This window comes from Vulpes lagopus, chromosome 8 (genome assembly GCF_018345385.1).
Source record: "Vulpes lagopus strain Blue_001 chromosome 8, ASM1834538v1, whole genome shotgun sequence".
NCBI classification, from domain to species: domain Eukaryota; kingdom Metazoa; phylum Chordata; class Mammalia; order Carnivora; family Canidae; genus Vulpes; species Vulpes lagopus.
The window spans coordinates 188,146-199,953 of record NC_054831.1 but is presented as its reverse complement, the minus strand read 5'-3'; the positions used below and the strand labels follow the sequence as shown (position 1 = coordinate 199,953).

At 54.3% G+C, this 11,808-nt stretch overlaps 1 protein-coding gene across 2 annotated transcripts in view; it reads right to left on the bottom strand.

Moving 5' to 3' along the window:
* Positions 1–1,670: 1,670 nt before the first annotated feature.
* Positions 1,671–11,808, bottom strand: part of THAP4 (THAP domain containing 4) — a 38,769-nt gene continuing 28,631 nt past the window's right edge. For both annotated transcript variants that reach the window (XM_041764944.1, XM_041764945.1), the window contains one exon: positions 1,671–1,925. In XM_041764944.1, coding sequence (XP_041620878.1) covers positions 1,806–1,925 — 120 coding nt within the window. In that variant the 3' untranslated portion in view covers positions 1,671–1,805. The remainder of the gene's footprint in view (positions 1,926–11,808) is intronic.

Here is an 11,808-nt window from a genome sequence, read left to right as displayed (position 1 = left end):
ACCGTGAGGAGGCCCGGCCCTTGGCTGTGCGGGGTCTCCGTGGGGGTCTCTGGGGGCCTCCGTAAGCCCCCCTGTGTCTCTGATGAGCTCCACACCCCCCCGGCCACAGGACGAGAATGTCGGTCCACGCAGCCGGGTGACCAGGTCACCTGGCTCCCCAAAAGCGGGGCTGTCGTCTGGGGGCCACACCTGCCCTGCCCCGGGGCCACACTGCAGCGGCTGAACGAGCCGGGCGCGCACAGTATGAGGGGCGCTCCCCACCCCCTTCCTGACGCACCTGCTGTAGGAAATTCATGGCTCTCCGCCGCCCGTCCCCGCACCTGGGGCGCCACCCCCTGCTCAGACAGGCCCCGGGCTGTGGCACGGACCGGCCCTCGCCGTGGGGAGGGGGCGACGTGGGGGCACCGTCCCTGTGGGTGCTGAGGAAACCACGTTCCCGCCGCGGGGCCCCTTCATTTCAGCATCAGCGAAGGGCGGCAGGCGGACCCGCGAGGCTCCTGGGGTGCGACAGGCACTGGGGGGGCCCGGGAAGAGCGTCCGCAGGGAGCAGATGGGACGGTGCCAGGACGGACCCCCCAGCACCCAGCCGGGACGGGACCGCGTCCCCACGAGCCTCCCGGGAGGCGGCGGCCGGGTGGCCGTGCCGGCATCTGCTGCTTGCCCCGGGCTCGGGCTGCTGCCCTCCTGGACCCCAGGCTGCGAGCGCAGAGGCCCGGTTCCGCCCAGACCCACCTGCGGAAACCCGAGCCACGGGGCTCTGCTGCCTCCAGCCCGACGGCGAAGCGGCCCCGAGGCTCGGCCTCGACCCGGCAGCGGCCTGCGCCCCTCCTGAGCGGACCCAGGCCGCAGCCCCAGAGAACTGCGCTGCCCTGCAGGACGGCGTCCGGGAGGCCATGGCACGGGCTGCGCCCAGCGAGGCCATGGGGTCCAGGGTGCAGACAGGGAGCCAGAGCCGTGCTTGCCGCCCGCAGGCGGGGCTGCCCAGGAGCATCCGCCCGCCATGGTGTTCCCTGGGGATCCCAGCTGCAGGGGACTCGGCCCTGGCGACCCCAGCCCCGTAATGCCGTGGGTCCCCAAGCCCCGGGTGGGTGGAGTTGGCTGCGGCTGCCCCGCGGCCTCACCCCCCTGCAGCGTCCACGTTCCCCACGTGGCTCCGGACCTGCTGCTGCGTTGGGAAGAAGAAAGCGGCTTTGTTTTTACAAGCCGTTGGGGATAAATGCCTGGGATTTGTTTAAAAATATGGCAGCAAATAGAAGGGCGAACAGACGAGGAGGAGCCGCTAGAGGGAAACCAGGGGGGTGGTGACGGCAGGAGGGTTCGCGCGCCTCTGGGAGACGGGCCGCGTTCTGCTGCGGGGCCGTGGGCGGGGACCCGCTCACACCGCCTCTGGCCTTGGGGACGCCCTTCATCCGTGTGGACACGGCCCGAGACCGTAAGCTTCACAAACTGTGAAGCGAGCGCGACCCTTTCTGTCCCACGTTCGTCGGCAGCTTATGGCTGGCTCCTCCGGGGAGGCTCATAAATACTTTAGATCTTGTCAAAGCTGCCAGCAGAATAAGGAAAGAGTCACTCCTTAATTTTTTACAGAAAAGGATGGAAAACGGGTACTCACCGGCAGATGAAAGAAATGCACAGTCTACACAAGTGATAATATTCGAAATGCTCAGTCATAAAAATAAAGGCCTTTTATTTGGTTTTCCTACGCCGTTACAGGGACCCGTGGCGACTCTGGAACCCACGAGCCCGCGGCCCACCCGCACCTCGGCGGGCGTCTACGAAGCCGAAGGGTCACTACACACTCGGGGTCACGGGGTCACCCTCTTGTAGGTGATGTGGAGATGCTGAGTCATGGGCTGGGTGGTGGTCGCCATGGAGACGGTCTGTTCAAGTTTGCCTTCGGAATTCAGCCTGAATTTTCGGGTGATCTGAGCGGAACAAAACAGACAAACGCCTTAGTTTTATCTTCCGAGGGCGGCCCCACCCCAGGCCGAGGGTTCGGTACAGGCTGCGACCTGCCGCCTCCGTCGTCAGAGGCCTGTGGCCGCACGGTGGCCCCGCCGGGGTGGCGGACGCTGAGCCCACGGCCGCCATCCGCAGGGGTCCAGCAGGCGCCCCGGCCTTGGGCTCGTCTCGGCTCACTGACCAGCGGCCACGTCCTTTCAGGCGCTCGGCCCCCTCGCCCTCGCCCTCGCGCGCTGACAGCCTGAGCAGACGTCGCCCGTGTCCTCGGGGACTCGGCGTGAGCCCCTCCGGAAGCACCGACGTGTCAGAAGGAGCACGGCAGCTGGTGGGAAGTCCCATCCTCTTGGAGCACCGGCCACAGAGGCCGAGGCAGCCGGGACACAAGCCACCGGCCACCATGGGGCCACCCTGGGGACGCGCTGGGGTCCAGGGCAGATGAGGCCGTCCTCCTCCAGGCCACAGCCAAGCACCCGGCTACTGGCCATCTGGCGCAGAAAACCAGGGGGGCCACGTCTCACAACGTCCATTTAAAGGCCCCAGGGAACCAGCCCCGCAGCCAGGACAGAGGTCCCGGGGACAAGGAGGCATGTGTGGCCACGAGCGGCCGCCTGGACAGCAAGGGGACAGCAGTGGGGCCAAGAGGCTGGGAGGCCAGGGAAGAGCCCAGACGTGCCCCCGGGACCACGACGGGCGGCCGGGCAGCGACGACCAGCTTCAGGACAGCTCAGCCTGCAGACGGGCTCTGCCCGAGCGACGGCTGCGCCGCGAGACGGCATCGCACCAGGCCGCGCAGCGCCCACGCTCTTCACACACGGCGTCGAGGATCCGAGAAAAACAGAAAACCCCCGACTGAGGCCAGGAGGCGAGAGCAGGCGCACCGGTGCCAGGGAGGGCACCCGCGGTGGGTGCGCCGACGCCACAGGCCCCGGCGCGGGATGGAGGGCTCCGGCGAGGATGCGGCGGCCAGAGACGCTCAAACGGGAATCCCATGCTGGGAAGGAGGACTCCTAGGCCAGACGCTGCTGGGGGCGTGGAGGCCCCGGAGGCGACCGCGCCGCAGATCCCGGGACACCGCGAGGACGGAGCAGCAGCCCCACGTTCTATCCGAGCGACGCTGGCCGCTCACCCCGGACACGCCATACGGATGCCTGGGGGCCAGGGAGGGCAGGGACCTGCCGGCCACACGGCCTTCCCCACAGAAGGACGGCACCTCAGTCACTGATGGGACTGTCACCCCAAGGACTCGTGCTGCAGCGAGAGAGAAGCAGGCTCCATGCAGCGAGAGCCCGACGTGGGATTCGATCCCGGGTCTCCAGGATCGCGCCCTGGGCCAAAGGCAGACGCTAAACCGCTGCGCCACCCAGGGATCCCTGTGCAGAGGATTTAGCAGCAGCAGGACTCCCCTCCCCTCAAATACCAGAGGGCCTCCTGCAGGTTCTCAGGGCAGGGACCCCACGGCAGGGAAGCGGGGATGGATGGAGAGTCAGAGACCACGAAGCACCTGGATGGGCCCCAGCGCCTGCCGCCGAAGTGCTCCAGTTGTGAAACTGAGGCAGCAGCACGTTCTCCTTCTGCCAACAGCGGCCCGTGTGTAAAAAGAGCCGACTCCCGTCCAGCTCATGGAAGGGCCCGAAGTCATAATCATGTTTTTGAAAATATCTCCCCTAAGACACCAGGGGGGCTCAGCGGTGGAGCATCTGCCTTCAGCCCAGGGCATGACCCCAGGGTCCCGGGATCGAGTCCCACGTCGGGCTCCTGCAGGGAGCCTGCTTCTCCTGTGTCTCTGCCTCTCTCTGTGTGTCTCTCATAAATAAATAAATAAAATCTTAAGAAAATACGTCCCCCACGTTCAAAGTCCAACACTGGTTTGCACACACTGTGTACTCACCCTCCTGTGACCTGCAGAATCTCAGTTCTTTGATTTTGATTGAAAATCTGCGACAGGAGCTGCGTGGGTCTAGGTTTTGACAAGGCTCTCGGGCTCCTGCTTAGGCAAAGGGAGCCTCCTAAAGACGGACACTCCTGCTTTTCTAGAAAAGGCGTTTACTGATGTGTTTAAGTGTGAGGGAAGATTTCTAAGTGTCGGTGAGAAATCTGACTCATGCGAAGAAAACGACATAAAACACGTGTGTTTACTTTAAGAAGCAAAGTGTTTTGTTTTCTCATCATTAAAAACAGAGTCATGTAAGACAAAAAAGCAAAATGAAAATAAGACTGATGAGCACCTCCCCCCGCCTCCCCCGACACCACAAAACCACGTGGCCTCAGGGCAGGGGGCAGACACGGAGTCCTGGGGCGCCTCTGGCCTGGGCGCAGCGCGAGGCGGGGCGCGGGCTGGGTGCGCCCCGAGGCCACCGGGGCCCGGGAAGGACGGGGAGCCGGGAGCGCCCACCCCGCCGCAGGGACACCGGGCAGCCGCGGCCACCCCGCCCTCCCGTCGCCTGGCGGGCCCCTCGGTTGCCGCCCCTCAGGGTGTCGCGCCGTGTCCTCCAGTGGGAGGCACGAGCGAGCTTCCCAGTGGGTGCCGGCCGCAGGCGCCTCGGGCGAGTCCGCTCCCGGCAGCCTGCGGGCCCTCGGGAACACCCGGTGAGGCCCTGCCCGCCTCCGAGCTTCCGGGGGGCCGGGGGCGGCAGGCAAGGGCGCACGCGCCCACGGGCAGGGAAGGTCCCGCCGGACAGACGCGTTCTCAGCCACGCGCCCACGGGCAGGGAAGGTCCCGCCGGACAGACGCGTTCTCAGCCACGGCGGCCCCACGGCAGCGGACTGTGGAGCGGACTCGAAGTGCTTTTTTATCTTGTTTCATTCAGTCGAGAAATGACGGAAAAGGAGATCCGGGGGGGAGATGCTCTGACCACAAAACAAAGGGTTTCAGGCCCTAAAGAGAGATGAAGGGCCAGAGTGGCCAGCGCGCCCCGTGGGGGGCGGGGGGCGGGCGGAGGGCCGAGCGCGGTGGCCCTGGGCTCCCAGCGTGCCGGTGGCCTCCGGGCCCGTCGTCACGGGTGGTGGCTCGCCGCCAGGCACCGCGACCAGGACCGGGCTGGGTGCGCACCACCTTCCTGAGGGCCGACACGGCACCCACGCGCGTACAGGCCGGAGCTCGCGCGAGCCCACTAGCTGGCCCCGCCACCGCCGTTCCCTCCCGAGAGCGGGGCCGGACCGCCTCTCCTCTCTTAGCTGATTTTAAGCACACGACACGGCGTTAACTGCTGACAGCCGCTGTCCCTTCCGCCCCCACGACGGGCTCCCCCTACACCCGGACGTCTGTGCCCTCTGCCCTACGACCTGCCATCCCCCTGCCCCAGGCAACCCCATCCTACTCTGTGTTTATTTATTTATTTATTTATTTATTTATTTATTTATTTATTTTTTTAAAAGATTTTATTTATTTATTCATAGGGAGGGAGAGAGAGAGAGAGAGAGAGAGAGAGAGAGGCAGAGACACAGGCAGAGGGAGAAGCAGGCTCCATGCACCGGGAGCCCGATGTGGGACTTGATCCAGGGTCTCCAGGGTCACGCCCTGGGCTGCAGGAGGCGCTAAACCGCTGTGCCACCGGGGCTGCCCCCTACTCTGTGTTTAAAAAAAAAGTTACACCTATAAATGAAACCATGCAGTACTTCTCTCTCTCTGACTTACTTCACCTAGTGTAATCCCCCAAGGTTTAATTCTTTTTTTTTTAATGGCTGAATAATATTCCGTGAGCGTGTGCATAGACGCATGCACGCACACACACACACCTGCTCTGTCCACTCATCCGTCAGGGCGCACGCAGGCTGCTTCCGTGTCTGCGTCCCTGAATGGGCGAAGGGGCTCACCCACGGGGTCCAGGGCCAGAGGCTGCCCCACAGCTTCGGACACACACCTGTGCCACGCCGGTAACCAAACCCCCGCCCTGCTCCTCCGGGTGACAAGGACAGGCGGCTGCCGGTGTGGGAGGAGAGGAGGCACTGAGAGGAAACTCAGACGAAGGATCATTTTGAGAAAAGGCACAACAGAAAGAAGAAATATTCACTTAATTCACTTAATAGGTTAACAGCAAACTGGAGACAGAAGAAAGGCTCGGTGAATTTGAAAACAGGTCAAAAAAAATATCCAAATTGGGGGCGCCTGGTTCAGTCGGTGGAGCATGTGACTCTTAATCTCGGGGCTGTGAGTCTGAGCCCCGTCATGGGCACAGAGATTAAAAACAAAAATCTTTAAAATATCTAATTTGACTAATGTAGACAAAAGAGACTGAAGAAAAATGAACAGAGTCTTGGGGACACACGGGATGGCATTAAACAGCTTAGCATCTGTTTAGTAGCAGTTCTGACGGGAAGAGTAAGAACGGAGGAGAAAAAGAGCTGGAGAAACTGTGGCAGAAAATCCCCAAATATGACACCACCACCACCTTACAGATCCAAGAATTTCAGGAGACTCACACAGGACAAACACAAGGACCCCACACCCAGGAAGATAAAGAAAAAGAAATCTCAAAAATGACTAGAGAAAGGGCAGCTGGTGGCTCCATCGGTGCAGCGTCTGCCCTTGGCTCAGGTCATGATCCTGGGGTCCTGGGGTCGAGCCCCGTGTCCAGTCGGGCTCCTCGCTCAGCAGGGTGTCTGCTGCTCCCTCTGCCCCACCCTCCACTTGTGCTCTCTCTTTCTCTCAGAGATTTAAAAAAAAAAAAAAAAAACCACTAGGAAAAAAAGACAAATAATGTACAGGGCATGAAGAATTCTAGTTGACTTTTCAATTCAACAAAGTCAGAAGACAATTTAACAAAATAAAGAAATTACTTTAAAAACTGATACCTGTTAACCCAGAATTTTACTTATGGTAAAAATATCCTTCAAAGCTGGGAGTGATGGAGGATTCGGTGAAGATGGTGGAGTAGGAAGCCCCCAGAACTGGTCTCCCTGCCGGGGCGCACCTGCCCTGGCCTATCTAGCAGCCGGGAGGCAGGCAGCTGTGCAAGTGTTTCTGGAGCAGCCAGTGGGGCCAGAGGGGGCAGCAAGGACACTGTCCCTCCAGCTCAAGGGACTCTCAGGAGATCTGAAGGGCCGCACCCCCTCACCCCACTTCATTTTAACTCTTCTCTCTTTGAGGAACCAGACATCAGACACTAGGACAAACAACAACATGTATGGGGAAATTAGAAAGGGAGTGCACATGCCCAGGGAGAGGGTCAGAAAACACCCAAGAAGATCTCCTGTTTACATCTCAGGTGGCTCCTGGGCACAGGGACAGCCCACAACAAACAAACAACAACCACCACAAAGCACAAATAAATGGAAACATATCCAACGCTCATGGATTAGAAAACTTAAGATCAGTAAGATATTAATACTGCCCAAACATGTACAGAATTAATGACATCCCTATCAAAATCCCAGTATGTTTTGTGGAAACAGAAAATACCATGCCAAGATTCACATGGAATCTCAAGAGACACCCCCCAAAAAAAGAGAGACCCAGAACTGCCCTCCCCCCAAATAAACAAATGAAAACGAACAAAGCTGAAGGACACACACTTCTTGATTTCACAGCTGTATGGCCCTGGCATAAAGACAGACATATAGGCTGATGGAACAGAGTAGAGAACCCAAAAATCAACTCTCACATATGTAGTTAAGTGATTTTCTTTCTTTTTTTTTTTTAAGATTTTTATTTATATATTCACGAGAGACACACACACAGAGAGAGAGAGAGAGAGAGACAGAGACCCAGGCAGAGGGAGAAGCAGGCTCCACGCAGGGAGCCCCACGTGGGACTCGATCCTGGGACTCCAGGACCACGCCCTGGGCTGAAGGCAGCGCTAAACCGCTGAGTCCCCTGGGTTGCCCAAGTGATTTTCAACAAAGCTGCCAAGACCATTCAGTGGAGAGAGGAGAATCTTTTCAACAAATGGCACTGGGAAAACTGGACATCCGCATGCAAAAGGACGAAGGTGGATGCTATCACCACACACCAAAAATAACTCCCATGAGTCAGAGACTTAAATGTGAGAGCTAAAACCACAGAACTCTTGTGCAAACACTTCACGATGCTCGAGTTGGCAAAGGTTTCTTGGACGTGACGCCAAATATACAGCCAACAACAGAAAAAAAATTGTAATTCATGAAAATTAAAACTTTGATGCATCAGGACGCCTGGGTGGCTAAGTGGTCGAGTGTCTGCCTTCGGCTCAGGGCATGATCCTGGAGACCCGGGATCAAGTCCCACGTCGGGCTCCCTGCAGGGAGCCTCCTTGTCCTTCTGCCTGTGTCTCTCTGTGTCTCTCAGAAATAAATAAATAAAATCTTAAAAAAAAAAAAACTCTGATGCATCAAAAGATACTGTAAGCAGTAAAAAAGCAGCTCACAAAAAGAAAGAAAATACTTGGGAGTCATGTATCTGATAAGGGAGTCCAAGATAACAGAACTCTGGCTGCTGTACCACGCCCAGAAAACAGCTGGTGTGGTGAGGACACGGAAGAACCGGAGCCTTCCTGCACAGCCGCTGGGGGAAAGAGTATGGCAGTGCCCCTAAAAATTAACAACAAACTACTCTACGGTGTAGAAAGGCCATCTGCAGGTACACACTCACAAGAACCAGAAGGGTCTTTTTTTTTTTTTTTTAAGGTTTTATTTATTTATTCCTGAGAGACACAGAGAGAGAGGCAGAGACACAGGCAGAGGGAGAAGCAGGCTCCATGCAGGGAGCCCGATGTGAGACTCGATCCCAGGACCCCAGGATCATGCCCTGGGCTGAAGGCAGGCACCAAACCACTGAGCCACCCAGGGATCCCAAAAAGCAGGGTCTTGAAGAGATATTTGTCCACCCAAGTTAATGGTGGCATTATTCACAGGAGACAAAACATGGAGGCGACTGTGTCTACTGATGGATGGATGGATAATCAAAACATAATACATACATACACTATACAGACTACTCTCAGCCCTAAAAACGATGGAAATTCCACAATGTTCTAGAACAGGGATGAATCCCGAGGACATTATACTGCGTGAAATAAACCAGTCACTAAAAGGCAAGTAGTGTGTGATTCCACTTACACGAGGTCTGTAGACAGATCCGGTGGACACAAAGTAGGAAGGGAGGGTTCCGGGGCGCGGGAAGAGAGAGTGAGGAATTGCTACTTAATGGGCACGGAGCTTTTAGTTTTATAGGATGCAAGTGTTCTGGTGATGGATGGTGGTGCCGGCTGCACACTGCACAAAAATACTTAATACCCCTACTCTGTACCCTTAAAAACGGTGAGGATGTTGAAGTCTGTCATATGTATTTTACTCCACAGTTAAAAAAAAAGAAAAGTCATAAAGTGATATAATCCCAAGAGAATTGCAGACAGCAGACCTATACTGCAAAGAAGGTGTGAACACAGGGCTTCAGGATGAAGGGATATTATGTAGACCCTCGTCTACAGGAAAGTGAAAAGAACACAAGACAGAAAATAAGTGGGTTAGGAGAAGTGATTACTCTCCCCCTCTCTGTAATTTCTCTGAACGGGAGCTGATTATTTATAGCAAAAGTAATGGGCTGCCTGGGTGGCTCAGTTGGTTAAGAGTCTAACTCTTGGTTTCTGCTCAGGTTGTGATCTCATGGTTGTGGACTGACCCGGTGTCAGGCTCTGCATTCAGTGGAGAGTCAGTGTCAGTCTTTCTCCCTCTCTCTCTGCTCCTCTGTACTCGTGCTTGCTTTCTATTTCTCATAAATAAATAAATAAATAAATAAATAAATAAATAAATAAATAAATAAATAAATCTTAAAAATAAAACAAAAGTAACAATACTGTAAAGATTTATGGTATGTGTATATATGCTTTACACACGTATTTACATATACATGTTACAGGTGTGACATACAGAGAAAAAATGGTTGCAGGGTTACAGAGATGAAAGCCACAACATACGAGAAGCAGGAACAGGAACGTGTCAGCTGTAAAGTAAGGGAGATTATCCAAAATCAACATGAAGTGGGAGATGCGATGGTACCATACGGATTATAAATTTTTTTTTAAATTTATTTATGATAGTCACACAGAGAGAGAGAGAGGCAGAGACACAGGCAGAGGGAGAAGCAGGCTCCATGCACCGGGAGCCTGACGTGGGATTCGATCCCGGGTCTCCAGGATCACGCCCTGGGCCAAAGGCAGGCGCCAAACCGCTGCGCCACCCAGGGATCCCTATACGGATTATAAATAGACTCTGGTTAAGTTTAGGGCGTACACTGTTGGCTTCAAAGAAACCAATAAAAAAAATGAGAAAGACACAGCTAAGAAGCTAACGGAAGAAATATCACTCAGCTATAAAAAAGGAGATCTTGCCATTTGCAACAACATGGATGGACCTAGAGACATTATGTTAAGGAAAATAGAGAAAAACAAATACCACAGGATTTCACTTGTGTGTGGAACCTAAAAAAAACCAAAACAGATGAACAAAAGAATCAGACCCATAAATACAGAGGACATGCTGGTGGTTGCAGAGGGAAGGGGGTGGACGACAGGGGTGAAGGGGAGCAGGAAGTATAGCCTCCAGGTACTGAGCACACGTCCCAGGGTCGAGACGTGCTGCACGGGGACAGCAGTTGGTGAGCCGGTGATGGCGTCACGTGGGGACAGGTGGGAGCTGCACGTGTGGGCAGCACAGCGTAATAAAGAGCTTACAGAGTTGTCCAATCACTAAATGGTACACCTGAGACCACGGTAACATTGCATGTCAACTATACTTTAATAGAAAAAGAGTTAACAGAAAAAATAAAACAATGCTAAAAATACTTAATTAACCCAAGAGAACGTGGTAAAGGAAAAAAACAAGAAAGAAAAAACAACAAATCAGGATGGTGGTCTTACAACTTACCCTATCAGTAATATATCTGTTACATGTAAATGGACTAACTCCGATTAAAATGTGGAGATTTTTGACTAGACAAAAAAAGCAAGACCCCATGAAATATAGAGACATAAGTAAGTTGAATGTAAAAAGGTAGGAAAACAGATGCACCATATAAACAAATATTGGACAGCAGGTGTGGTTCTGTTACCAACAGACCTCAGGAACAGGACAAGCTACCAAGAGGAACGTTTTATAAATATAATGCGTATCATCATATGTATGCATCTAAGGACAGAGCTTCAAAGTCATGAAGCAAAAACAGCACCAAAGAAAGGAACAGAAATAACCTAGATCATCGGTGGAGATTTTAGCACCTCTCGGTAATCAGAACCAGAACCCCCTCTGCCAAGAACAATCAGCCGTGTGAAGGAAATCTTAGTGATGTCATCCATCGACTTGACCTAACTGGCATTTCAGTCCACTAGACCCAACAACTCTCAAAAACCTATTTATTTGGAGCGCACATGAAGTACCCCCCAAGTTGTATCATGTACTGTGGCACAGAGTCACTCCGAGAGCACATTCTCTGGGCTCTACAGAATTAAATTAGAGATCGTTAGCAACAGAATATGTAGAAAATCCTCAAATACTTGGCAAGTAAGTAACATACTTCTAGGTGACCCAGTTCAAAGAAGAAAGTCACCAGGAAGGTATTTTGAGCTAGGAGGTAATACCAAAGGACGCAGCTGAAGCAAAGCTTAGCAGAAAATTCATAGTTTCCAAAAGTGCATTATAAACCAAAAATGGGGACGCCTGGGTGGCTCAGTGGTTGAGCGTCTGCCTTTGGCTCGGGGTGTGATCCCGGGGTCCGGACCACAAAAAATGGGCTAAATATCAATGAGGTAAGTTTCCTGTTTCAGAGCTCAAAAGAGAGGAAATTAAACTCAGGACAACTAGAATAAAAGAAACAATATGACGCAAAAATCCTTCAACATGATGTATTTTAGCAATATATAAATCTAGCAATAGATA